At 50.6% G+C, this 25,295-nt stretch overlaps 1 protein-coding gene across 4 annotated transcripts in view; it reads left to right on the plus strand.

The window, feature by feature from the left end:
- The window catches only part of RAB31 (RAB31, member RAS oncogene family), a 139,697-nt gene extending 122,031 nt beyond the window's left edge, over positions 1–17,666 (plus strand). For all 4 annotated transcript variants that reach the window (XM_089305900.1, XM_008261035.5, XM_089305901.1 and 1 more), the window contains one exon: positions 14,299–17,666. In XM_089305900.1, the coding sequence (XP_089162026.1) occupies positions 14,299–14,396 (98 nt within the window). In that variant the 3' untranslated portion in view covers positions 14,397–17,666. The remainder of the gene's footprint in view (positions 1–14,298) is intronic.
- Positions 17,667–25,295: the final 7,629 nt, after the last annotated feature.

Here is a 25,295-nt window from a genome sequence, read left to right on the forward strand (position 1 = left end):
CATCCTCTGGTGGCTGGACCAGGCTAAGGCCGGCAGTCAGGCACTCCATATGAGGCTCCCCCTTGAGTGACAGGGATCCAGTCACTCTGGCCCTCCCTGCTGCCTCCCAGACATCCGGCTATTTAGGTCTCTCCCCAACCGACCCTGGGCGGCAGGCAATGTGGGCAGCGAAGAAGGTACCAGTGCTTATATACAAGGGGTCTTCAAAAAAAGTCCATGGGAGAGGCAGATGATTAAAGAACTGTGTGTGGCTTCCCCAAATTTGGGGGCCAAAATAAGCTTAACTTTTAATTCCATTTTTCCACAGAAATTCTAAAGTCCCCTCATATAATACCTTGTATGACTTTACCCTGAGATTTATGCACAAGAGAGGACTGTCTGAGGTTTATGAAAATCATTATTAAAATAAAAATCCAAATAGTGACCTTAAAGAGAACAAGCTAGGCAGCAACCATCAGTAGCGTGAGAGATCATTTCTTGGAACGGTTCAAGCAGCGTACCCCTTCTAGTGCAGGAGGTCTTTATGGGGCACAGGGATAGAGATTTTGAGGAAACAATTCCGTAGGTCCTGGTGGTCTGCTTTATTTAGGAAAAGAAAAAACAAGACTTTTGCTTAAAGCATGGGATAATTATGACTTCAAAGTCATTAATTCCTAAGTAAGCCATAGGCTGCCCTGTATCACCTTCTCTTTGGTGTCAGATTAAATCATTGTTCCTGTTTTGTTATATATGAATTCAATTGTGGTTAAACATGTGTTTAATTGCTTAGTGATACACAGTCTGCAAAATCTCGCCCTCCTCTCTGTCTCTACCTCCATCTCCACGTGTAAGCTTCAATGCCTCCCCCTCCCTTCTTTGCACCTTCAGGTGAGTTTCTTCAGCTTGGGGTTTTGTTGCCTAACTACAGGTTGGTTGGAAACGCCGTTGTGTGAACACCTAAAGGGATTGGCAGACTTCTCATGGCATGTCCCTCCCTCCCTGCTCCTACTTGTATTACATGTGCTTAAAATAGCACCGGCTACTGCTGACCACACCTCTGCTCCCCAACTCCGGGTTGCAGAGACAAATGTGCCTGGGAGAAAACATGCAAGGGGGAAAAAATCAACAAGGAGAAGGGAGACTGAAAGCCTTTAAAAAAGTGTGCTTCAACAAAATTAATTCAAGTGGACTTGGAGCTAAAGACAGATGTTTCTCTTGGACACTCCCACGGTGTGGTTCCCAGTGTGAGCTAGTACATTTTCTGATTGGAAATTGCTTAGCAGAATGTTGTGTCTTTGTGAAGACGGAAGCCCCCGTGAGTGATTCGGGTGCTGCTGTGCTGGGGTGGCCTCTGCGCAGTCTGTGTTTATATGAGGTGTCCTCCTCTCACTGCGGTTCCTCCAGCCGCCCTTCTCCAAGTGACACGTCTGGGCCCTTCTTTATCTCACTGCATGTCACTCATTTTCTTCCAGGATCTTCATTTTTCATTCTCGGGTTCTTTTACTTTCAAGTGATTCATGGTTTGTTTGTTGTTGTTGTTGTTGTTGTTGTTTTGTTTGTTTTTTAATTTGAGACTCAGAGAGAAAGAGACAGAGTCGTCTTCTGCTGGTTTATTCCCGTGATTCCCGCAGGGGCTGGGGCTTGGCTGGGACAGAAGCTGGGAGCCTGGAACTCAATCCAGGTCTCCTGTGTGGGTGGCAGGAATCCAATGGCTTGAGGCATCACTGTGTCATCAGCAGGAAGCTGGAATTAGGAGTAGAACCAGGAATCGAACCCAGGCACTACATATGGGAGGCAGGCATGTTAACCACTAGGCCAAATGCCTGCCCAGGGTTCGCACACTTTTAATTTAAACATTAATTTAAACTAGGCATTAAAGATAAGAAAAAAATTATTGGCCAAGAAAATAATTGTCCTTTTGAATTTGTAAACTGGTGTTTGAAGACACAAAAGAAAATCTCCTGCTGTTTACATACTACAGTGGTAAAAAATCCAAAACAGAAGTCTTGATGGCCCTGCCTATGAACTGCTCTCTCTGCTCTTCTCTCTCTCTTTGAAGATTTATTTGAAAGGCAGAATTAAAGAGAGAGAAAGAGAGATCTTCCATCTACTGGTTCACTCCCCTAAATGGCCGCAACAACCTGTGCTGGGCCAGCAGGAGCCAGGAGCTTCATCTGGTGTTCCTCGTGGGTGCAGGGACCCACGCACTTGGGCCATCTTCCACTGCTTGCCCAGGCGCATGAGCAGGGAGCTGGATTAGAAACGTAGCAATAGGAACTTGAACTAGTGCCCCTATGGGATGCAGGCATTGCGGGCAGCTTAACCCGCTGCCCCCTCCCCCCCAGCGCCAGCTCGTACTCTGCCTTTTCCTGAGTCCTTGCCTGAAAGATGGGGTCCCAGAGCCCTGATTTCTGCATTGGCTCACGAGCAGCTTTGCCTTTGTCTCCTTCTCGGTACAGTCGCTGTCTGCGGTCCCATTCTGCACGCTCTTTGCTTCCTCCTTGCAAGCCTTCCTCCCTTCAAGGTCTAGCTCACAACTTCCTCCTCCTGAAGTCTCCAACACTCTGCTCCAACACTCACTGATGGTTTCTGCCTTCAGTTTGAGGCTACCTGTGGTTTGTCCCTCATTCTGACACACAAACATCTTCTGTCTTCATGTTGGCTTCTCCCAGGGTTTCAGGATATACAAAGGCACTTCAAAAAGTGTGTGGATACCGGTGCCGCAGCTCACTAGGCTAATTCTCCACCTGCGGCGCCGGCACCCTGGGTTCTGGTCCCAGTTGGGGCGCCGGATTCTGTCCCGGTTGCTCCTCTTCCCGTCCAGCTCTCTGCTGTGGCCTGGGAAGGCAGTGGAGGATGGCCCAAGTGCTTGGGCCCTGTACCCACATGGGAGACCAGGAGGAAGCACCTGGCTCCTGGCTTCGGATCGGTGCAGTGCGCCAGCCATAGCAGCCATTTGTGGGGTGAACCAACAGAAAAAGGAAGACATTTCTCTCTGTCTCTCTCACTGTCTAACTCTGCCTGTCAAAAAAAAAAAAAAAAAAAAAAAGTGTGTGGAAAAATTTTGGTGCAAAATTTTTTTGAAATGCACGTATATTGAGGGGGTCTACAAACAGTTCTGTTATGAAAATCTGCATGGTTTTCAGACTCTTGTGCCTTGGAATAAGCTCACCCTCTAATTCTGTTTTCCCAAGAGCTCTTTGAAGAACCTTGTATGTCTGTTCTAGAGACTCGGGTTCTCTGGAGCAGCAGTTTTAGGCTTTCATTTTCCCTGTAAAGCTGACCACTGAATTCAGGGTTCTGAGTTTGGATCTCCTTCCTTACCTCATCTGTTCCAGGAGATAATCTCTTAGAGGGTTAGCAGATCAAGTGAAAATAGTTCCTCTTCTGGGGCTGGCATTGTGGTGCAGTGAGTCAAACCACCACCTGCGACACCGGCATCCGAGTGCTGCTTCCAGTCCCAGCTGCTCCACTTCCTATCCAGCTCCCTGCTAATGTGCCTGGGAAAGCAGAAGATGGCCTCAGTCCTTGCTTGGGCCTCTGCACCCACGTGGGAGACCTGGAAAAAGAAGCACCTGGCTCCTAGCTACAACCTGGCCCAGCCCTGGCTGTTGCAGCCATTTGGGAAGTGAACCAGTCAATGGAAGATCGACCTCTCTCTCTCTCTCCTTCTGTAACTCTGCCTTTCAAATAAGTAAATAAAATCTTTACAAAAACAATAATTTTCCATAGGGCCTTAAGGTTAAGTGATATCAACCAACTGGCAAACCTAGTGTTTTTGTCTTTTTGTGGGTTAGATGCCATGCCAGAGGCCATGGGCAACACACAAATGAACCGTTGAGTGGCAGACCCAGGCTGTAGACACACAGCCAAACGAATGTGTGATCACACCTTGGGATGAATGTTGTGAAGTTCAGGTACACGGGCCACGTGGGAGACTGGCCGGTGGGGAGTTGGGATTGCATGGGGGAGGCCTCTCCAAGGAATGCTTCTAAGCTGGACTGGCAACAAAAGAGAAGGCCAGTCGGGTAGAATTCAAGAAGAGCTGCCAATGTGAGTGGATGTTGGGAGCCAAGCCCCTGGGGCAGGAAATGCTGTGGTGAGGGTGAGGGTGAGGCCTTGGGAAGAGCAGCAGGAGACAGCGGCTGGAGACTGAGCCCTGATTCTCCCAGGGCCTCGTGATAGGCAGAGCGGGCTGATGTTCTGGATGCTGTTGGAAGCCCCATAGGTACGTCCTGCAGGGCTGTGGCATGACCAGTTTCCAGTAACAGAAAGATCCCACCTTAGAAGGAAGAAAGTCTGGCCAAGCAGATGCTGTTGTGGTCAGCGTGGAGCAGTGGCTGGGATGGGGGGTGGGGTGTTTCAGAAATGGCTGAGGAGAAGAACCAGGAACACTGTGGATGGGATCAGAAATGGGGACCACAGGAGGGAGCGGACCAGGAATCACCTGTGGGGTTCTCTTTCCTGGCACAAGGGAGGTTGGCCTGGGAGTACATTTTCTGTCCTGGATTTGGTCGTGGGCCTCACAGACAAGATTCTGGACTGTCAAAATCCCAAGTTTTGGTTGGTGGGTTTTAATTATTCAATTCAAATACTTCCCCCCTTCCCATCTCCCTGAGAGTGGAGGAGGAGCTGCAGGCACAGGAGAAAAACGTGTTGAGGTGGGACCCAGGCAGGCTGCTTTTGGTTGCAGAGGAGGTAGAGGGGAGGCCTCCTCCTGAAAGCTGTGCGTGGGGACATGGGAAACCCCACCCAGGTTTTCTTGTTGTTAGTTTGAGAGCAAAGTGAAAAATATTTGTTTTTCTAAAGAGAGCACAATTCAAGGCATAAGCATATTGGTTTGGAAAACTTAGGAAAGGGTGTTAATGTGACTTGTGGGTAGTGATGGGGTCTTGCTCTGTAACCGTTTGTTGTATGGTGCTGGCTGTTTTAAGTCCACTGGAGCTTAAATTCCTAGGTACTCACCTTTGGTTTAGAGCAGGTTAAAAAAATTTTCAAAGCGAAAGCAAAATCTAGACACACTGGACAGCACACGCCCTAACCACGTGTGTCTTCTGTGCCAGCGATTCTAAAGGAGAGATTGATCCGTGTGCAAAGCATGGTACCAGCAACCTTCAGCACGCCTGGCGCTGTCATCGTGTGCCGTTGTTGTAACTGTTGAAATAGAAACCCATTGATAGCGCCCCTGGTTCGTTACGTATAGCCATAGTGAGGCCTCAGGGGCTTGTCACCTACTCACGGGCTCGGAGCTGAGGAGTGAGAGGCCGGGACTGGAAGGCAGACAGTGCGGCTCTGGGACACCGGCTGTCAGCTTTTAGTCTGGATTATATCCCCGTGCATTTGGGAGTTTATGGGAGCATTATTCATGACAGTGGAAAACAGGAAGTGATTGAACTGTCCAAAAGTTGGGAAATAGTTTTTCAAAACCATGGTGCACCAGTATAAACAAGTAGTTACAGAGCAGTTTATTTTGTAAGATATATTTTGTCTTTTATCTGAAAGGCAGAAAGAGAGAGACACAGAATGAGAAATCTTCCAACTGCTAGTTCGCTCACCAAATGCCTGCAACAGCTGGTACTGGGCCAGTCCAAAGCCAGGAGACCAGAACTCTGTTCAGACCCCCCATATGGGTGCAGGGGCCCAAGCACATGGGCCATCCTCTGACGTCTTTCTGGGTGCTTAGCAGACAGCTGGATCTGAAGTGGAGCAGCCAGGACCCAAAGTAGCACACACAGGCTGACATTTGTACTTTATAGCTTGTTTGAATTGCTCCACATCCTGTGATTCATTGAGAGGCCTTTTAGGCCTCTCTTAAGTGGTAACTTCCCCCTCTCCTTTCTTTCTTTCTTTCTTTTTTTTTTTTTCCTTCATACAATTTGTTTAATCAAGAACGAGAGCAGTTTTTCTGCAGAATCTCCACACAGTAGGGACTTTGCTGACTTCCTGTTTTTGCTGAGTGGTGTTCTGTCCCATGTGTGCACCACATTTTTGTTTACCCATTCACCTAACACGTGAATGGTTTGCTGTTTTCGGCAAGGCTGTGCCAGTCTTTGGGTAAATACCCAGGAGTCGGGCGGCCGGCTTATCTGCTGGGTGGATGTGTGACTTCCTAAGAGACTGCCAGAACCTTTCTCTAATGGCTTTGCCGCTTTCCGTTCCCACCACCAGTGGCTCCGTGTCCTTCCCCACATGGGGCCTGTTTAGTCTGTAAGATGTCAGCCGTTTGTGATGGGAGTAGGGTGGCCCCTCACCGTGGCCCCTCACCGTGACCCCTCACCGTGCCCCCTCACCGTGGCCTCTCACCGTGCCCCCTCACCGTGCCCCCTAACCGTGGCCCCTCACCGTGACCTCTCACCGTGACCCCTCACCATGCCCCCTCACCGTGGCCCCTCACCGTGACCCCTCACCGTGACCCCTCACCGTGGCCTCTCACCGTGACCCCTCACCGTGCCCCCTCACCGTGGCCCCTCACTGTGCCCCTTCACCGTGGCCCCTCACCGTAGCCCCTCACCATGGCCCCTCACGTGGCCCCTCACGTGGCCTCTCACATGGCCTCTCACTGGCTGCCCTGTGTGTCTTCCTAGTGAGCACGCCTGTGGAGTGACTTCCAAGTGCTTATTTGCGATCTGACGAGGTGAAATCCCTGTTCACAAGCCCTGCCTGCTTTCTGCCGGGTTGTTTCCCTTCCTGTTGTTGAGCTCAGGAGATTATTTATGTGCTTTGGGCACACAGTCTTTATCAGATCCCCATTCTTCAAATAGTTTCTCCCACCCTGTGGCTCCTCTGGTTTTTTTGTTTTTTGTTTTTTTTTTTTTTCCTTTGTTTACTTAACAGTGCCTTTTGAAGAGCAGAAGTTTTAAATTGTTGATGAAGAGGAGCTTGGCACATTTTTCCTTTGGGGCTTGTTCCTCTTTTTTTTTCTTTTTTTTGCCTCTGCTGATTTTTAAGTGTTAAAATAAAACATGAAAGGGACACATCCATACGATGGAAGATTGTTTAGGGATCGAAAGAATTGTGCTTTCCAGCCAGCGGCTGTTGAAGTGGGAAAACCTTCAACACGGGTCCCTCAGTGAGAGAGGTCCATGGGAAGAAGTGTCCTCTGGCAGGACTCTGGCTGTGGACATGCTGAAAACCCAGCAGATGGTGAAGGGCCCGGGGTTGCCAGGCAGTAGGGAGCGGGGGCGGGGACACGTAGGTGAACCCACAGGATTTTTAGGGCTGTGAAGCTTTTCTGGTGCGTGTGTGGGGTCACTTATTGGACCATGGTTACAGAATCTACAACATAAAGAGGAACTTTCATGGAAACTGGATTCTGTAGTGTTGTGTCAGTTCAACATGTTAAGAAAGAGAAGCTGGGGAAGCTGGTGTTTCAGTGCAATGGGTTAAGCCACTGCTTGTGACCCTGGCATCCCATATCAAAGTACCTGTTCGCGTCCCAGCTTCTCCACTTCTGATTGAGCTCCCTGCTGGTCTGGGGAAGCCTCAGAACGTGGCGTTGGCACAAGTGCTTGGGCCTCTATCACTCAGGTAGGACCAGGTTGGAGCTCCTGGCTCCTGGCTTCAGCCTGGCCCAGCCTTGGCGGTTGCCGCCATTTGAGCAGTGAACCAGCAGATGGAAGATCTCTCTCTCATTCCCTCTGTCATTTTTACCCCTCCTTTCAAATAACTAAATCTTTAAAAATAGAAATTGGAGATGAGGTGTATGAGCTATATGGGAACTCTGCATTTTTCACTCAGTTTTTTCTGTAAACTCAAAACTGCTCAAAATAAACAAATAATAAAATTGTGTCCATAAGGGGGGGGGGGCAGAAAAACACCTCTGTATGGCAAGGGAACTTAATTTTTTTAAAAAGACTTGTAAATGTTTTTATTTATTTGAAAGGCGGAGGGAGGGAGAGAGAGAAAGTCTTCTACCCTCTGGTTCACTCCTCAGAAGGCCACAATGCCCAGGCTGGGCCAGGCTGAAGCCAGGAGCCAGGAGCTTCCTCCAGATCTCCCACGTGAGTGGCAGGGGCCCAAGCACTTGGGCCATCCTCTGCCGCTTTCCCAGGCATCCTAGCAGGGAGCTGAGTCAGAAGCGGAGCAGCCGGGACTCAAACCAGTGCCCATATGGGATGCCTGGGTTGCATGCAGCAGCTTAACAGCTATGCCACCACACTGGCCCTGAAACTTGATGATTTTAAAGAGACTTACATTCCTGCTGTTGAAGACAGCGGCATCTGGAACAGCAGCTGGTGGTGGCCAGGCCTTGCTCTCTTGCTGGAGATGGCATCGCTGTTCCTGTAGCTTCCTGGGCTTTCAACATCAGGGGCTTTTTGGTCTCTCTCTTGACCTCGCTGCTTCCAGGGAGGTCACGTGCTACCACATGTTCCCCTGCAGTTCCTCTTTCCCTGTGGCTGCCCACTCGCCCCATGGCACACATACAAGGCTCTCCTGTCCCTGCCCCCGGCTTCCTGCCCGACCCCACCCCTCCTTGTATGTGCCATTCCTGCAGAGACCGGTCGTCCACTCTACGTCCACGCCGCGCATCCAGATGCTCAGGGTCTTCTCGTCATCCTCACGCTGTCTTTCTTCATGGCAGCCAGAGGGCGAAGGCGGTTACAGGGAATGACCTGGTGTCACGTGTGCCCCTGCCGTCCCCACTGCTGTGTCCCAGCTCAGAACGGAGGGTCTCAGAGGGCCTCATCCAGAGCAAGCCGTGCCGAGTCCCAGCCAACGAACGGATGGTTCACCCATCCGGATGACTCAGAAAATCAGAATGAACAAATGCAAGTTAGGCAGCAGCTGCCAATGCCGCAAACACCACACCGGAGATGGAGCCAAGTGGATGCTGGAACTGGGATGAAAGAGGGGGAAGCACACAGAGCAAGAGACCATCGGAGAGGCCTCAGAGCGTGTGCAGAAGCGGCTGCTCCAGCGCCCGGGGAGAGCCACTGGCTGCAGCCAGAACCCTGGTTCCTGTTGTGCGAGACCACGCTGCAGCCCAGCCCAGAGCCACGGAGATGAAACCTAGGTGCTTGGAATTCGTTTGCACACACTGCATTCCCGAGGACACGTTGATAAACCTGCTCTTTGTCCAGACTGTCCACTTTCAGGAAAACCGAACTTCACCAAAATAAAAATAAAAATAAAAAAAGTCTCTCTTAACCTCTCTCAAAGAGAACCATGCCCAAGCCAAACCCTGTTAAATACACACTGTGGCCTAGAATGCGCGTTCAGGAACAAGCTGCCGCAGAGGCCGTGTGCCCGGAGGGTGTGTTGTGCCGGTGGAAGCACCCTGATGATGCCGAGGGCCTTTCTGGATTTGCTCTGCGTGTTTTTTCCCCACCCGGTGCCTGTGGAAACAGCACAGATTCAACCTGCTCCAGCATGGTCACCTTGGTGCGCGGTTCTTGGCCATTTCCCATCCCCTTCTTTTGTCTCAGGACGGTAACCTTTCTCCAGGTTCTCAGTTCCGGGGATCACAGCCTTCATGGCTCGTGTTCCGTTTCCACAGAGCTGTTTGCTGGCTTCTGTGCGTCCGGGCGTTGCCTGCTCGTTAGGGCGTGGCTCTCCTCTGGCAGTGGAAGCACTTCCTTTCCTCCCACTCCATCTGAAGTTGGAACGTGTGTGACCGACGGGTGCTGGGCCGCCACCCGCAGCACTGGCATCCCACGTCAGAGCAGCGCTGCAAGTCCTGGCTGCTCCACTCCTGATCCTGCTCCCTGCTAACGTGCCTGGGGAGGTGGAGGAAGACGGCTGCCGCTCAGGCTCCTGGCTCCAGCCTGGCCCAGCCCCTGCTGTTGCGGCTGTTGGGGGAATGAACCAGCCGTTAAAGCCCCCCCACCCCACCCCCCCGTCTCTCTCTCTCTCTCTCTCTCTCTCTTTCTGTAACGATGCCTTTCAAATGAATAAAATAAAAATATCATAGATGAAGGCACTTCAAAAAGTTCATGGAAAATGGAATCAAAAGGCCAATTCATTTTGGTGCAGAAGCTTTTGAAATCGCTGCATACTATGGAGTCGTCAAAAAGTTTATGGAAAATGCATATTATCATGAAAACTGCATATGGATTATGGATCTCAAAATTTTTGCACAAAACTATTGTTTTTCATACCACTTTTTCACAAACTCTTCCAAGTACTCTCACTGGTATCGTGCAGGAGCTGTCAAATTGCCTCCCTGTATGCTTTTCATAGGTGCAGAAAGGAAGGTTCTGAGATTTGAAATAACTCACGCAAGTCCACGTCATCAGAGCAATGACTCTCACATCTTTCTACCCAAGGAAAGAACGAAAGTCTGAGGAAATGGAAGCCATTTTGTGTCTAGGAAGTATTTTATCCTAACAAGAGCAAATTTTCTGAAGATTAAGGAACCTGGTTCTTCCAAGAAGCCAGGTTCAATGGCCGATTGGTAATGGGGTAGCCGTTTGGCACAGTGGTTACGAGGCTGCTTGGGATGCCTGCATCCCGCATCAGAGTCCCTGGGTTCCAGTCCCGTCTCCATTCCCAATTCCAGCTTCCTACCTACGTGCATCTTAGTGGTTGGGTCCCTGCCACCACGTGGGAGACGTGGATGGAGTTGCTGCCTCCCCCGCCGCCCCAGGCTTTTGCTGCCTCAAAAGTGAAGCAGCAGATGGGCGGTCTCTCCACCTTGCAAATAAATTAAGGGTGAAAAGCCCCGTCGGCAACCATTTGAAACATGCAAGCACGGAATTTCTCTGGGACGTGACCAGGTCTTACTCAACTTGGCATCCCAGCGTTGCTGCTCATTGAAAGGCGAGGAAGAGGGGAGAAGGGAGAGGAAGAACGAGTGTGGGTGGCGCCCTGGCCTCCTGGGCTGGCTCTCGAGGCCCTTAGTTCCCAGGCTTCCACTTCTGTCGCCGTGAGAAAAGCCTTGTGTAGCAACATGACGCGGGGTGCTTTGCGAGGCGGCGGCTGCGTTGCTGCTGTTGAGTTAACTCGAGAACAGCACAAAGTCAGTGTGAGGATCGGGTGAGCAGCCCTGATCTGAAAATCTTGAACTTCCAAAAACAATTTGTAACCTGCACATACTAATTGTACACATGAATGGGATCTGGCGTGGTATTTCAGTACACGTGTACGGTGTGCAGCAATCAGATGAGCAAGGGAGTTGCTACCTCATTTCTTCGTGCTGTGTTTGACCACAGTCACCCTGCTGAGCTCCCTGTTCCGGTTCACCATCCTCTCTGCACCCCTCCATCCCTCTCGGCTCTCCCAGCCTCGGTAACCACTCCCCCGGTCTCCTCTTCTGTAGCTCGCTCTGTCCACTTGTAGGGTAGATGGCCTTTGGAACCTGTTCCCCTCCCATGTGTACTTACGCACCAGTTACTTAACAAACCAGTATACTAATTCACTGGTTAAGGAAGCCACTGAGAGCTGGTACGATTCAGTGGGAAGGACACAGACACTGGGGTCCATCCGAAAATCCAGCTGTTGGTTATAAACAGAGAACTACCTCAACTGCTTATTGCATTGTTCTATTTTTATGGACTTAGAAAAAAATGTTTATTTTCATCTACTTGAAAAATAGATTGGCAGATGGCCAGCGCCGCGGCTCACTAGGCTAATCCTCCGCCTGCGGCACCGGCACACCAGGTTCTAGTCCCAGTTGGGGCGCTGGATTCTGTCCCGGTTGCTCCTCTTCCAGGCCAGCTCTCTGCTGTGGCCCGGGAGTGCAGTGGAGGATGGCCCAAGTACCTGGGCCCTGCACCCCATGGGAGACCAGGAGGAAGCACCTGGCTCCTGGCTTCATCCCAGCGCTGTGTGCCGGCTGTAGCGGTCATTTGGGGAGTGATCCAACAGAAAAAGGAAGACCTTTCTCTCTGTCTCTCTCTCTCTCTCACTGTCTAATTCTGCCTGTCAAAAAAAAAAAAAAAAAAAAAAGAAAAAGAAAAATAGAATGGCAGAGAGACAGATCTTCCAGCTGTTGATTTTCTCCCCAAGTGCCCACAACAGCCGGTGCTGGGTCAGCCCAAAACCAGGAGCCCCGAAACTTCATCCTGGCCTCCGACTTAGATGACAGGAGCACAAGCACTTTGATCATCACCTGCTGCCTCCCAGGATGTGTTACAGGAAGCTGGCTGGGAAGTGGAGGTGCCAAGCCTTGAGCCAGCACTCTGACATGGGACGCAGGTGTCCCAAGCGGCGGCTTCACCCACTGTGCCATTATTGATGTGACCTTCCGCAGATAGCCTGGGGTCTCTGAGTCATGGTGGAACGGTGATAAAGGCCATTGTACCAGCGTCACAGGGTGAGGTGATGATAGAATCTGTGAAAGTCCTTGAGTTGTCGAAGGTCATTTCCAGATTCCTTTGCCTTTTATTTAAAAAAAAAAAACAACACACACTTTATTGTGATAAAAACCACGTACCAGAGCCTTCACCCATTTCAAGTGGTTTTTGTATATTCACAGATTTGGGGGGCCTTCAGAAAGTTCATGGGAGAGGTGTATTGTGAGAAAGCTATGAATTGATTTCAAACATTTTGTACCAAACTTCAAATTCCCCTTTCCACAGACTTTTGACATACCTTCGTCTGTGCAGTCTACAGTCAGTTTTGCAATATTTTCTAGCACCTCAAAAATCTACTTCCTCATCTGCCTCCGTTGCCTTTTAGATTTTTACTTTGTGCTTATGTATAGTGGCTCTAGGGTGGTGTTTTTAAAAATTGAATCATGTAAAAATCAGATTACTTGTGGGTGACTTTGAAATACTGCTCGCTATAAAGGAAAGCATCCGTGGGGCTTTCAAGCTCGGGAAGCCCCCAAGTGCTGGGGCAGGATGTGGGTGGTGAGCGAAGTGCCAGGAGGGTTACAGCTCCCTGCCCATTCCTGTGTTGAGAAGCAGAAAAGATGGGGGAATCCTTACGGTTACTGTTGAGGTGCTGTGGAACCGGTCACTAAAGTAGAATGGCTCTGGGGGAGGGCTGGGGGGAGGAAGGAGTAGTTGATGCCCACCCCCCAGCTCCCTCCACCCATCCCCACCCCTACCCCCGCCACCCCAAGGCAGGTCTTCCCAATCCTAAAAAATTCTGTTGTTCAGAAACTGCACATGGGCCAAACACTGTGGTACAGCGGGTTCAGCTGCCCCGTGGTACACCGGCGTCTTGTTATCTCTGTGCAGATTTGAGTCTTGGGAACTCTGCTTCTAATCCAGCTCCCTGCTAATGCACCTGGAGCAGCAGATGATGACCTAGGTACTTTGTCCCCTGCCACCCATGTGGGAGACCTGGATGGAGTTCCTTGCGCCTGGCTTCAGCCTGGTCCAGCCCCAGCTATTGGGGGCATCTGAGGAGTGAATCAGCAGATGGAGAGACTCTCTCTCTCTCTCTCTCCCTGTCCCTGTCTCTATTTCTCCATCTCTCTCTGTCACTCTGCCTTTTAAATAAATAAGTAAATAATTTTTTAAAAAAGAAACTGCTTATACTTTTTTTAGCATTCTAAATATGAACTTGACCATTCAGAAGAGCTAGGAGGTAAAGAAAGAAAAGGAGAGAGGATGGCAGGAGAAAAGAACGTTTCCTGAGTTCCTCTATTGTCTGTTTATTGTTATTTATTTGAATGGCAGAGAGACAGAAAGCGATCACCTATTCCCTGGTTCACTCCCCAAATGCCAGCCAACAGTCAGGGCTGAGCCAGGTGAAGCCAGGAACCAGAATTCAATTCAGGTCTCTGTTGTGGGTGTCAGGGACCCAATTACTTGAGCCCTCATTGCTGTCTCACAGAGTGTGTGCATTAACAGGAAGCCGAACTCAGGAGCAGAGCCTACATTCCAACCCAGGCACCGTGATTTGGAATGTGGACCTCCCCAGTGGGGTCTTATTTTTTTAATTTTTATTATTTTTTTTTTATTTTTGACAGGCAGAGTAGACAGTGAGAGAGACAGAAAGGTCTTCCTTTTTGCCGTTGGTTCACCCTCCAATGGCCGCTGCGGCCGGCGTACCGCGCTGATCCGATGGCAGGAGCCAACTTCTCCTGGTCTCCCATGGGGTTCAGGGCCCATGCACTTGGGCCATCCTCCACTGCACTCCCTGGTCACAGCAGAGAGCTGGCCTGGAAGAGGGGCAACCGGGACAGAATCCGGTGCCCTGACCGGGACTAGTACCTGGTGTGCCGGCACCGCAAGGTGAAGGATTAGCCTAGTGAGCCGCAGCGCCAGCCTCCCAGTGGGGTCTTAACCACAGCACCACACGGCCACTCCACTCTGCTTTCTGTGTGGCCAAGCACTAGGTGGGCGTGTTGAAGCAGAGGGAGCCGTGAGCGTGAGGTTTGTCAACTGTGGGAAAATGCACTCAATCGAGGCCTCCTTTTTGTTCCAGGCCGCCAGATCCCACCCTTGGACCCCCACGAGAATGGAACCGGCGGGGCCATCAAGCTCGGGAAGCATACTTCGCAGCCCGGCCGCAGGTGCTGCTGAGCCGGGCCACCCAGGAGAGAAAGAAGCTGGAGCCTGCGTCCCATGCACTGCCAAGGCCCCACCCTTAGTCCTAGAGAGGAACGAGCAATGGCCTTGCACCCTGGAAGACCTGTGGGAAGCTGGGGGCAAGAACTGGCCCTTAGACAGGACTGTAGACAGCTCCGGAGAAACCCACCACACCGCCACGTGAAACGCACAGGGAAGGGGCTATACTTATAGATGATAAATGTAGTTGCAGTTTCTGTTAGACACCCTTGAACGGTCTTGGCTTTTCACCCAAGTCTTACTGCCTTAATGGGGGGGAGGGACTCTCAGGGGTCCTTCTCCTCTGACTTTCTGGGTTCCCCGTCAAGTTTCAGTGACTTCTTCCGTGCCATTACCTTTCCCGAAAGATAAATTGCAATTTGGAAGGCTGGTTTTCAGCTGGCTCTGGAAAGTAAGCTTTCATTGATTACCTTTCCGATGGAAATCAGAGCAGCATCGGGCCATCCCTCAAGCTGAGCTATGCAGGAGACAGGAGTGCCTTAGAAACCACGTCGCTGTCTCTCAGAGTCAGGGACACTCTTCCGCGTGTTGGCCACAGACAGACACACAAACCAGAGCCGACCGCCACATTACTGCTCAGCGTGGGGTTGGGTGGAAAGCGTCAGTCAGAAATTACCCATGTCCACGGTAGTAGGTGGGGGGTGTTAAGTGTCATTTAGGGGACCACCTGGCATGTGTCACCGCCGCAGTCCTGAACCCTCACTCTCAGAGAAGTTGAGTGCAGGGTGTCCTTTTACTAAGAGAATTCTGTCTTGGGGGGGAAATTAACTGGAGGATGTTTGAGTGTAAATCGTAGGGCAGACTTCCGACGATAGCAATTAATCACAGGTGACAGCAAAGCCAGCCGGAGAAAGGACAAGCACCTCCAAAATTCTAGACCTAAAAAGCTGCAGAATTGGAGAGACCATTTTAAATGCCACCGGGCTCGGGGAACAGGGCATGGGGGCCAGCCAGGGGTCAGTGCTGGACTGCAGGTGAGCTGAGACCAGGCCGCCAGCGACACCTTGCTCTGCGAGTCCCTGCTGCTCAGGTATTGAAAGGGGACCAAATCCAGAGGAAGTAGAGGGACAGAGGCATGGGATGGAGGGGAAGCTGTTTCCACTGAAAATTCAGACCCTGGTCCCGGTCTAACTTCCTACAAACTTGGGGTCAAGAAGTGTTGATTTCCTAACAGGGCTTATATCAAGAGGTGATTGTTACAGGATGTGGGGATCAGTGCCTTTTGAGGGTCTGGGAAAACTGAGTACAGTTGCAGAGGTGTGCAGTGTGCAAACCAGGGCCAACCACTGCCTTCTGTGTCAGGAGCACTGGGGGGCCAGTGCCACTTTATCAAACAACCCACAGTGTAAGACCATGAGCTGATTGAAGACCTTGAACTTGGAGTGACGCAGGAGGATCCAGTGCTGTGGAGTCCCATCACAGCCATGCCCATCAAGCCCTTGACATGTGGGAGGTCCTGACTCATGTAGTCAAGGAAAGAGGGCCACGTTCATATCACAGACTTGCACGTTTCAACTTGAGAATGTGCTGTGAATGTCACGTTCTTATGGCTTCACCCAACTCAACGAAGCTCGATTGACCATCTCAGGGTGTGAAGGCTGGAAGAGACTTTATTTGGAGTCCAAGAGTGCCACTTGGCCGTCCCAGCCGGGTACCTCCAGAACTGTTAGCACATGGCACCTGGATGTCTTAGTCTGGCTTTCGCATGGGTTGTTAGAGCTGTCTTCCCCATTGCCAACTTGACCAACACAGTTCTGCTTGCAGGCCAACAGAGGACCATACCTCTTGCCCAAGGCAAAAAAACAAAAAAACTCTGTTGAGTTGAAAATTGAAAGGACAGCTCTGCAGGTGACTTGTAGGCTTCCTCCTAAACCCTTCCTCTTCCTGCTTTCCCTGGGAACAAGGGTTTCTGCAGACACCTGCTCCGTCGGCCCGTAGCTAGGTTGATAGGCACAGTGTCAGGGAGCTCGCAGTGGTTGTATTTCACACGAGACGTTCCGTCTTATCCACGTGCAGCAAGCAAGCTACCCGCTGAGGAGCCCGTGGTTTGACTTTGGAAGCTCATGAGGGAATGCAACCACTCTCCTACCTGTGTTATCACCTTCACTGTCAAAGCCAGTAAGAGGTCAAAATACATGTGTGTATCCTCACCACTTGGAGCATTTGTCCAAAAAGGTAGATCACGCTTGGGCACAAAAGTATTCACGGGGGTACCGAGTCTTTTCTGAAGATCGATGCTCAGCCCTTGTCCACAATGAAGCTCCCTACACTTCTTTAGTTTGCCCTGTGCTGACTTTCTGGCTGTTCTAATGGTTGACCTATACCACGTAATGTTCTGTAAAGGCCTGGAAATCACCACTGCCCCCAAAAAGTCAAGTACTTATCTGTGATGTAGCAGCCTTGACGTCACCGTCCAAAATTCACTCCCTCTCCTCCATTTACTGTTCTTTCACGTGTGCTATGCGCGTGCATATGTGTAAATAGAATTTTATACCGGTGATGCCGACACGTAATCCATTTCACAGTGGACGAGCCTGACTCCTGGCTGTGTGTTCTGTGAAGTTCTGCGTGTTCTGTGGGGGTTCTCGGCGGGATAGCTTCCCGGGAGAAATCCCTAAGAATGGCAGCGGAGCCGTGGGAACGTTTCACGTAGGTACGTCATTGACCTGCCATTTTCTAGGTAAAAATGGCACAGAAGGGTGCTGAATAGGACGTCACCTTACAGACTAAGAGGTTGAAGACCGAAAACTAACTTGTAGCCAGAAATAAGGGCTGTGCCCCTATGGAAACTGAGGGGGGTTTGGGAGCCCGAAGCTCTTCCCCAGAGACAAAGACTGCGGCGGGTGGCGGCTGACCCCGAGCGCCGTGGCGTGGGCTCCCCTTCTCCCTGCACTGCCGTGCTCATGGCGAGTCGCGTAATGAGCTAGCTTACTACTCAAGGGCCCTGAGCTGGCCTCACCGTGAAGTGTCTGATTTGCTCACTGAAACATCACTGCTGAAACCAAACCCGCGAGCCGGCATCAGTGCTCTGTTATGCACACTGCTCCCTTTCCTCGTGTTTCATGCAGCGCTGCCCTCTGGGCTGGACCCAGGTCTTGCATCTAGAAGACATCTAGGGCCTTTGCACCTGATATCCTGTATCGTTTCCCTCAACTATGCCCAATTGTATCTGTTATTTTTGATTTAACACACACTGATTCATACTAATAAATATTTAAAGTTTTACCCAGTTTGTCTTTTTCTTGATTATAATATTCAGATCACAGTCAGTTCAGGGTAAAGAATGGAGATTCCTGGAGAAATGTGTTTGTGGGAAGACATGTTTGAGGTTTAAGGATGCTCACGGATGCACTATTTCCAAAAGCAGAATGGTGCTCTCCATGAAGGAAATAGATAAATAAAATAAAATGTGACCCAGACGCATGATGAGTGGGATATGGTGATTAACATAAACACAGTGTCTGTAATGCATCAACTGTGTCTGGATGCACGCTGCCTTCCCACACACCCCTAAGGGACCACTGCCCTTGTGGTCTATGTAAAAGGAGACCTCAGGGTCTGTGCAGTGCACAGCCTGGGCATCCAGACTGACTTGGCTGAGTGAAGAAAGCGCAATAAGGAAGTACAGGGAAATGCATGTGTATCAAATTACAATTATGAATGTGTGTTGTTTAAATAAGAATTAGGGGCCGCCACCTGCTGTGCCGGCATCCCATATAGGCGTTGGTTTGAGTCCCAGCTGCTCCACTTCTGATCCAGCTCTCTGCTGTAGCCTGGGAAAGCAGTGGAAGATGACCTATGTCCTTGGGCCCCTGTGCACATGTGGAAGACCCAGAAGAAGCACCCGGCTCCTGGCTTTGGATCGGCTCAGCTCTGGCCATTGCGGCCATCTGGGGAATGAACCAGAAAATGGAAGACCTCTCTCTCTGCCTTTCAAATAAGTAAATCACTCTTTAAAAAACAAAAACAAAACAAAAAAAAAACAACAAGAATTAGAAGAAAACATCAACTTCATGGCCGACTTCTCACCTTGGGGAGGGAAGGAAATGAACACGTTCAAGGAGAACAAAATAAAGGACATTTAATTATCAGTAATTTTTGTTTCCTAATGGAAAAGGCTGAGACCTACATGGTAGCATTTATTAATTTCAACGTGTGCCTTACTAACCTTTATATTTTTCTGCATTTTTTTCCAAAGAGGGAGATGTATGGAGACAAGCAACAGTGAAGGGTTGGGCTGGCTTCTTTAGTATGCTAAATTTTCTAAGTGTAACAGCCCACTTAGGGTACCAAGTGCGTTTGGTGAGATGCTCCCCTCTCACCCCTGTCCCCCATCATCTCAGCTCCCCAGCCTGCCTGCCCACTGCACACACACCTACCAATGACAGACTGCGGGTCTTGGGTTTTCCGTGGCAAACTTTGGTGCACAGATCAATACTGGGGAGGGGGGTGAGAAGAGGAAAGTGGGGTATTCAACACACTACCTGAGGCCTCTCCCCACCCCAGGGAAGCCACTTGGAATACACAGTCAAGAAAGGGAAACAGCCACCGGTACCAGCAGGAGCCACATCTGATGTCTATGACAAAGTAAGTCTGTCTCTTGCATAGGGCAACTTTGGGGAATCATTTTGGAAGGAACTCCCATGATTGGATTCTACTTCACATCGTGTGCAGCCCAAGCCTGACTCCCCTTGCCCCAGGATGGCCTTCTCAGAGTATAAATTGGTGAAGTCTCCCTAAAAAGCAGTTTGGTAACACATTGGAAATGACCGTGTTTTCTCACCGACTATTAATGTTTCTAGGAGTTAATTATAACTGTGTGTTTGTGTGTGTAATACATACATATGTATTATCTATTGCTACATAACACACTTGCCCAAAATTTAAGTTGCCATAAAACCATAAATACCTATTACCTTACCCTTATGAGGGCAGGGATTCGGGAACCTCTGGTGGGGTGGTTCTGGCAGGGGTGGAGGCAGAGGCGGGAGGGCGGTCTCCAACATGCTAAGGGGGGACTAGGGATGATGGGGCTGTGGCTGCAGTCATCGGAAGACTTGGCTGTGCTGGGATCCTGCCCAGGAAGTGGCTCTTCACTGGCTCTGCACAGGAGGTCTCGGTTCCCACCAGGTGGGCTTCTCCTTGGGTTGCTTGAGTGACCTCACACCCGACAGGAACCCCATTGTGTCACAGAACGTGGAATTTAGGCCTCCCTAGTTTTGTCCAGGCTGCTTATGGTGGCTTCCACCCTTTGTCCCTTTCTCCTAGTGGTGGGTTAGGGGTATATAGAAGCTTCTGGAGGCCTTTACAATATTCTTTTTTTTTTTTTTTTTTGACAGGCAGAGTGGACAGTGAGAGAGAGAGAGACAGAGAGAAAGGTCTTCCTTTACCGTTGGTTCACCCTCCAATGGCCGTCGCAGCCAGCGCACTGCGGCCGGTGCACCACGCTGATCCGAAGGCAGGAGCCAGGTGCTTATCCTGGTCTCCCATGCGGATGCAGGGCCCAAGGACTTGGGCCATCCTCCACTGCACTCCCGGGCCACAGCAGAGAGCTGGCCTGGAAGAGGGGCAACTGGGACAGAATCCGGCGCCCCAACCGGGACTAGAACCCGGTGTGCCGGCGCCACTAGGCGGAGGATTAGCCTATTGAGCCACAGCACCGGCCAGCCTTTACAGTATTCTTGCAAATTGATAAATGCAGCAATCTTACTCAGCCTGTCCGGCCTGCGGTGACGAGAGCCCTGCACTCATCTGGGGCCACTGGGCCCACATACTCTTTCCCTCCCCCTTGTCTTGGGCATTTGGCTTCCTCCGTCCACTTCCATGCCCCATTTAGGGCAGCTGTGGAGATTCTGGATGGGGGTGAGAGCCTCTTTGGGAGGCCTGGAGAATGGTGGGTTGTCCCCGGTGGGCTCTGCCAGCACCCTCATTCCATTGCTGGGCTCCATGATGACAGAACTTGGCTCCACTTTCAGAAGGATGCTGAGAAGCTGGTTCTGGGCCCACCTACTTGGGGTCCTAGCCAGGCATCCTGTGTGAGCTGTTACACCTTCCCAGTGGTGCCCTCCCATGTCCTGAGGGCAGCAGAGAAGAGGCAGGGCATGCCTGTACCAGCTGCATACGGCCTTCTAAGTCCCTGGTCCTCTGTGCACATGCAGACATTGCTCTCCAAACCGGGACACTGTCGTGAATGGCGCACTGATAACATGAACTGGGTGGGCAGGACCAAGGGGGACAGTCCCAGGCGAATGGGCAGGTACGGTGCTATGGTTTGAATATGGCACCTGCCACCTCAAACTCACACTGAAGTTTCATCCTCACTGTGAGATACTTAGATGATGGAGACTTAATCGACCATGGCAAGGTGGGGCCTTTGGAAGATGATCAGACTTAGACAAGGTCTCCAGGGTGGAGCCCCCATGAATGGATCCTGGTAAATTTATGAGAGAGAGGAGGAGAGGGGCCGGCACAGTGGCTCACTTGGTTAGTCCTCTGCCTGCGGCGCCAGCATCCCATATGGGTGCCGGGTTCTAGTCCCGGTTGCTCCTCTTCCAGTCCAGCTCTCTGCTGTGGCCTGGGAGGACAGTGGAGGATGGCCCAAGTGCTTGGGCCCTGCACCCGCATGGGAGACCAGGAAGAAGCCCCTGGCTCCTGACTTTGGATCGGCGCAGTGCCGGCCATGGCGGCCATTTGGGGAGTGAACCAACGGAAGGAAGACCTTTCTCTCTGTCTCTCTCACCGTCTAATTCTGTCAAATTAAAAGGGGGGGGGGCAGAGGACGCACACAAGCTCCTGTCTTTTGCTGTATGAGGCTTTGTATCACTTGTGATTCTTTCCAGCAAGAAGACCATCACCCAGTGTGGCCTCTGGCATTGGGTTGTAACTATGATCCAAAATAAGCCTTTTTTACTTATGACTTACACAGTCCATGATAATATGTTGTTAGCAAAAGAACGTGGATTAATACCTGTGAGAGCCCCTTATCCATCTGGCAAGGGGAGAAATGGTGTCCGGGAGAGGAGGCAGAGAACTCAGGAGTTCCTGGGGAAGCACTTATCACAGCTACTTTTATAAAGTCATCCAGCTGGCCACCTATCCATCAACCCCTTCTACTCACCCATCCATCCATCAACCGTTCATCCACCTATCCATGTGTCCACCTGTCCATCATCCAACCACTCACCCATGCATTCACCCGTCCGTGAATTCATTCATCTGTATGTCCACCCTTCTATCATCCATCTGCCAAGTACGTTTGGATGACATCTGTGTGCAGAAATTGTTTTCCATGCTCCATCACAACCCTGCAGTTACCAAGCTCACACAAGAGGAAGCAGAGAAGGGAGAAAAGAGAGAACCAAGAGTGGCAGGAATGAGCAGTTCCTTCAGCTGTAGACAGGGCAGGAGGCACTCTGACCACGTGGGTAGGAAGCCAGGGCTTGTGAGTCAGCTCCACCCCTGACTCATCAAATCTGGAGCAAGTGAACTGGTTTTCTGAGCCTCAGTTTCCTCCTGTGAAGCAGGGATGGTACCCATTTTACAGGACTGATGTCAGGAGGAAATGAAACTGTTAGGGAGGCACTTATGACTGGAAATGGAGCAGCTGGCATGATGCTATGGACTCTGGAGCTGGGCAGGGCTGTTCTGTCCTGGCCATTCAGTTGCTGCTTTGTTCTTGTCTCCTTTGGTTTCCTGGGAGGCAGTGTAGCGCCAAGATGAAGAAGTCCTGAGTCAGACCACCTACGTCTGGCTCCCAGCTCTGTAAGTTGCTGGGGGTGGGCCCTTTGGCAGGTGAGTGTCTGTCCTGACTCACAGGCGGACATCACACTTCTGGATCCAGGATGCTTCAGGAAGGAAACAGCTTTGCTGAGTCTGATACAGCATCTTGGCAGAAAAGCCAGACCTGAGCTGACCTGATGCTGTATACAGTCATCATTTATTCAACCAGGGATGACAGTTTGTGTTTAGCTACAGAAATGCTATGGTGTTTTAAAAAAATAATAATTTACTTTATTTGAAAGGCAGAGTTACCGAGAGGCAGAGGCTGGGTCGGGGGAGGGGGTCTTCCATCCACCAGTTCACTCCCCAGATGGTCACAACAGCCAGAGCTGTGCCGATCAGGAGCCAGGAGCTTCTTCCGGGTCTCCCACATGGGTGCAGGGGCCCAAGGACTTGGGCCATCTTCTACTGCTTTCCCAGGCCATGGCAGACAACTGGATCGGAAGTAGAGCAGCCGGGACTCGAACTGGCGGCCATATGGGATGCTGGCACCACAGGCCGCGATTTACCCACTATGCCTCAGCACCAGCCTCTGGTGTTTGATTATAGGGTCCTCTCCCTGGCGCTGCTGAGTTTTCCATGAGAAATACCTGTATTTTACGAACTCCAAATAAAATGCCGAAAACCCCCACCCACCCCTAAGGTCTAAGGAATTAGCAGCCCATGGCATCTTTTCTGTGGATGTGACTTGAGGATCTAGTGAGGTCCAGTGCAGTGTGTGTAAGGACATCAGTGGGGAGATCCAGGCGGCTGGAGCTGGATGCAGAGATGGTATTTACACGGAGGCTTCCAGAGAGGACTCTCAGGGTGTCTCCACACAGGGAGCACTCATCCTGGCCCTGAGCCCAGGCAGGAGCTCAAAAACACCATTAGCTCATGTGAATCTGGTGGTTTATTGTTGGAGGCAGTGTATGTCCTATTACCTCTTTTTAAAATTTCTATTCGAAAGGCAGAGAGACAGAGAAAAGAGAATGAGAACTGTTCCATCTGCAGGTTCACTTCCCATATTTCCAAAATATTTTTCCTGAGCCAGGTCAAAGCCAGAAGCTTAGAACTCAGTCCAGTTCTCCCATGTGGGTGGCAGGGACTAGAGTCCTTGAGCAGGAAGCTGGATCAGAAGCAGAACCAGATTCAAACCCAGATATTCTGATTTGGGATACAGGCATCCCAAGCAGTGTACCAAATCCCTACCTGCACAATGCCTCGTTTTATTTTCACAGCAACCTTTATGAGGGAGATCCTGCCATTAGCTTCATTTTACAGATGAGGAAACCAGGCCCAGGAGTTGAGTAAACTGGCCCGGGTCATAGTCCAGGAAGACCGAGAGAAGTCCGATGTATGTTAGTCCTCTCCTTTCCTTTCCTTACTCTCATTATAAGTACTACAAATAACAAATGCATAAAAGAAGGAACTCCACATGTATTGAAAACCCCCCATGAGCTACTTTCAGATTGGTCTCTATGCATCCACAAAGCATACCTGAGAAGGATGCACAGTTGTTGCCATTTGTGCAGAGAAGGGACGTGGAGAGCTTAAGTGACGTTCTCGATTTCACACAGTGAGTAAGCAGGCAAGCTGCGTTCCTGCCAGGGTCCGTTTTGTTCCACGCCCATTCGTGCATCTCGGGAGGTTTGGCCTGGGGAGTCGGGTTGGCCAGCTCATTCTGGGAGAGTGGAGTCACCCAGTTAACAGAGACCTACCGATTTGACCCCACTGTTATCTGATCCCAAACTGCTGGTGCAACTCCCTGACTTCCTGCTTGGGCAGCTCGACTTAGATTCTTCATAATCCTGACCTTGAAGTTGATGCTGTGGAAATAAAAGGAAAACGAGGGTGAAAGCCACTGGGGAGGAGCTTTTCACAATGTGATGGGAGGCTGTTAAGGGGGCAGGACGCGTGCATGATTCCAGCTGCTGCCTAGAAATGCGAACTTTGCTTACCGCCACCCTTGGCCCACAGGTGTTTGGAACAGCTAGGATTGGACTTTAGCTCTATGGGCGTTTCTGTTCTGTTTACACATTCTTTTATTTATCTTCTTCATCTGGTCATGCAACCCTGTTCCTTCCCAACGTGCAGGAACCCAGTAAGCTCCCACTTGCCCTGTCATCCTTGGAACCCTGACTCAGAGCTATCCGAACCAGCATCTCCCAAATGGCAATCTCTAAGACTCCAAATAAAATTAAAAAATTAATGTTTAAAGTGTCTGAGTTTGGATTTGTCAACAAAACCATAGCTCAGCCCTCAGCGCTGAGCTCTTAACTGGCTTTGTGAAGTGCTTTGTGCATCAGGGTTTGACAATCTTGACTTTGAAGGGGCTGAATCCCTGAATTAACTTCTGAGAACCCAGTTCCCAAACAGGTTCCCCCCAACACACACACACACCAGGAGCTGGATGACCCACAGCTGGCCAGCATTCCCCTCACATTCTCCCTGGATTGGCACGGACCATTCTCTCCTCTCCTGCTCCTGTGGAAAAGGATTCCAAATCATTCCTAAAGCGAGTTTTGCTTCCATCTTAAAACTCCCCCCTGTGCTGTCCCCCTTCCCGACTCCTATCAAGTTACGTCTTTGCAGGAATCGTGTCTAGTTTTGATCGGCTGTCATCCGTCTCATCAAGCTGTCCTCTCTTTCCTTCACACGAATGAAATTCTTACACAAGAATCTTGATCTTCTATTCACTTGCTTTTACTCACCCCTCACCTGAGTTTGGGCGGTCATCCTGCCTTTTCACGGAGGTCAAGGTGATTTACCTAATGGCCCCTCCCCCACTGCTTTCTCACGCTCTCCGCTTCCCCCTGGGCACCTGGCGCTCTTGACCTCTTCCTCCTGATCGCTGCTTCTCTTGTTTCGGAGCCCGAGACTCCACTGCCTCTTTTTCTTGTCTGTGCTGGCTCCTCTAAGACTTCTTACCTGCTTCAACGCAGGTGCTTCCTGGTCTTGCCCAATATGCCACCTTCCTTGGGATTTCGTCCAACTTGTTGGTTTCAGTTATTGTCTCTGGGTGTTTGGTTTCTAAGTTGTGAGCTGGACTGACTTCCAGAGATCAGAGCTCCGCGCCCAGCAGTCACACGAGTG

Source organism: Oryctolagus cuniculus, chromosome 10 (genome assembly GCF_051225735.1).
Source record: "Oryctolagus cuniculus isolate XC-2025 breed Fujian yellow rabbit chromosome 10, ASM5122573v1, whole genome shotgun sequence".
NCBI lineage: Eukaryota > Metazoa > Chordata > Mammalia > Lagomorpha > Leporidae > Oryctolagus > Oryctolagus cuniculus.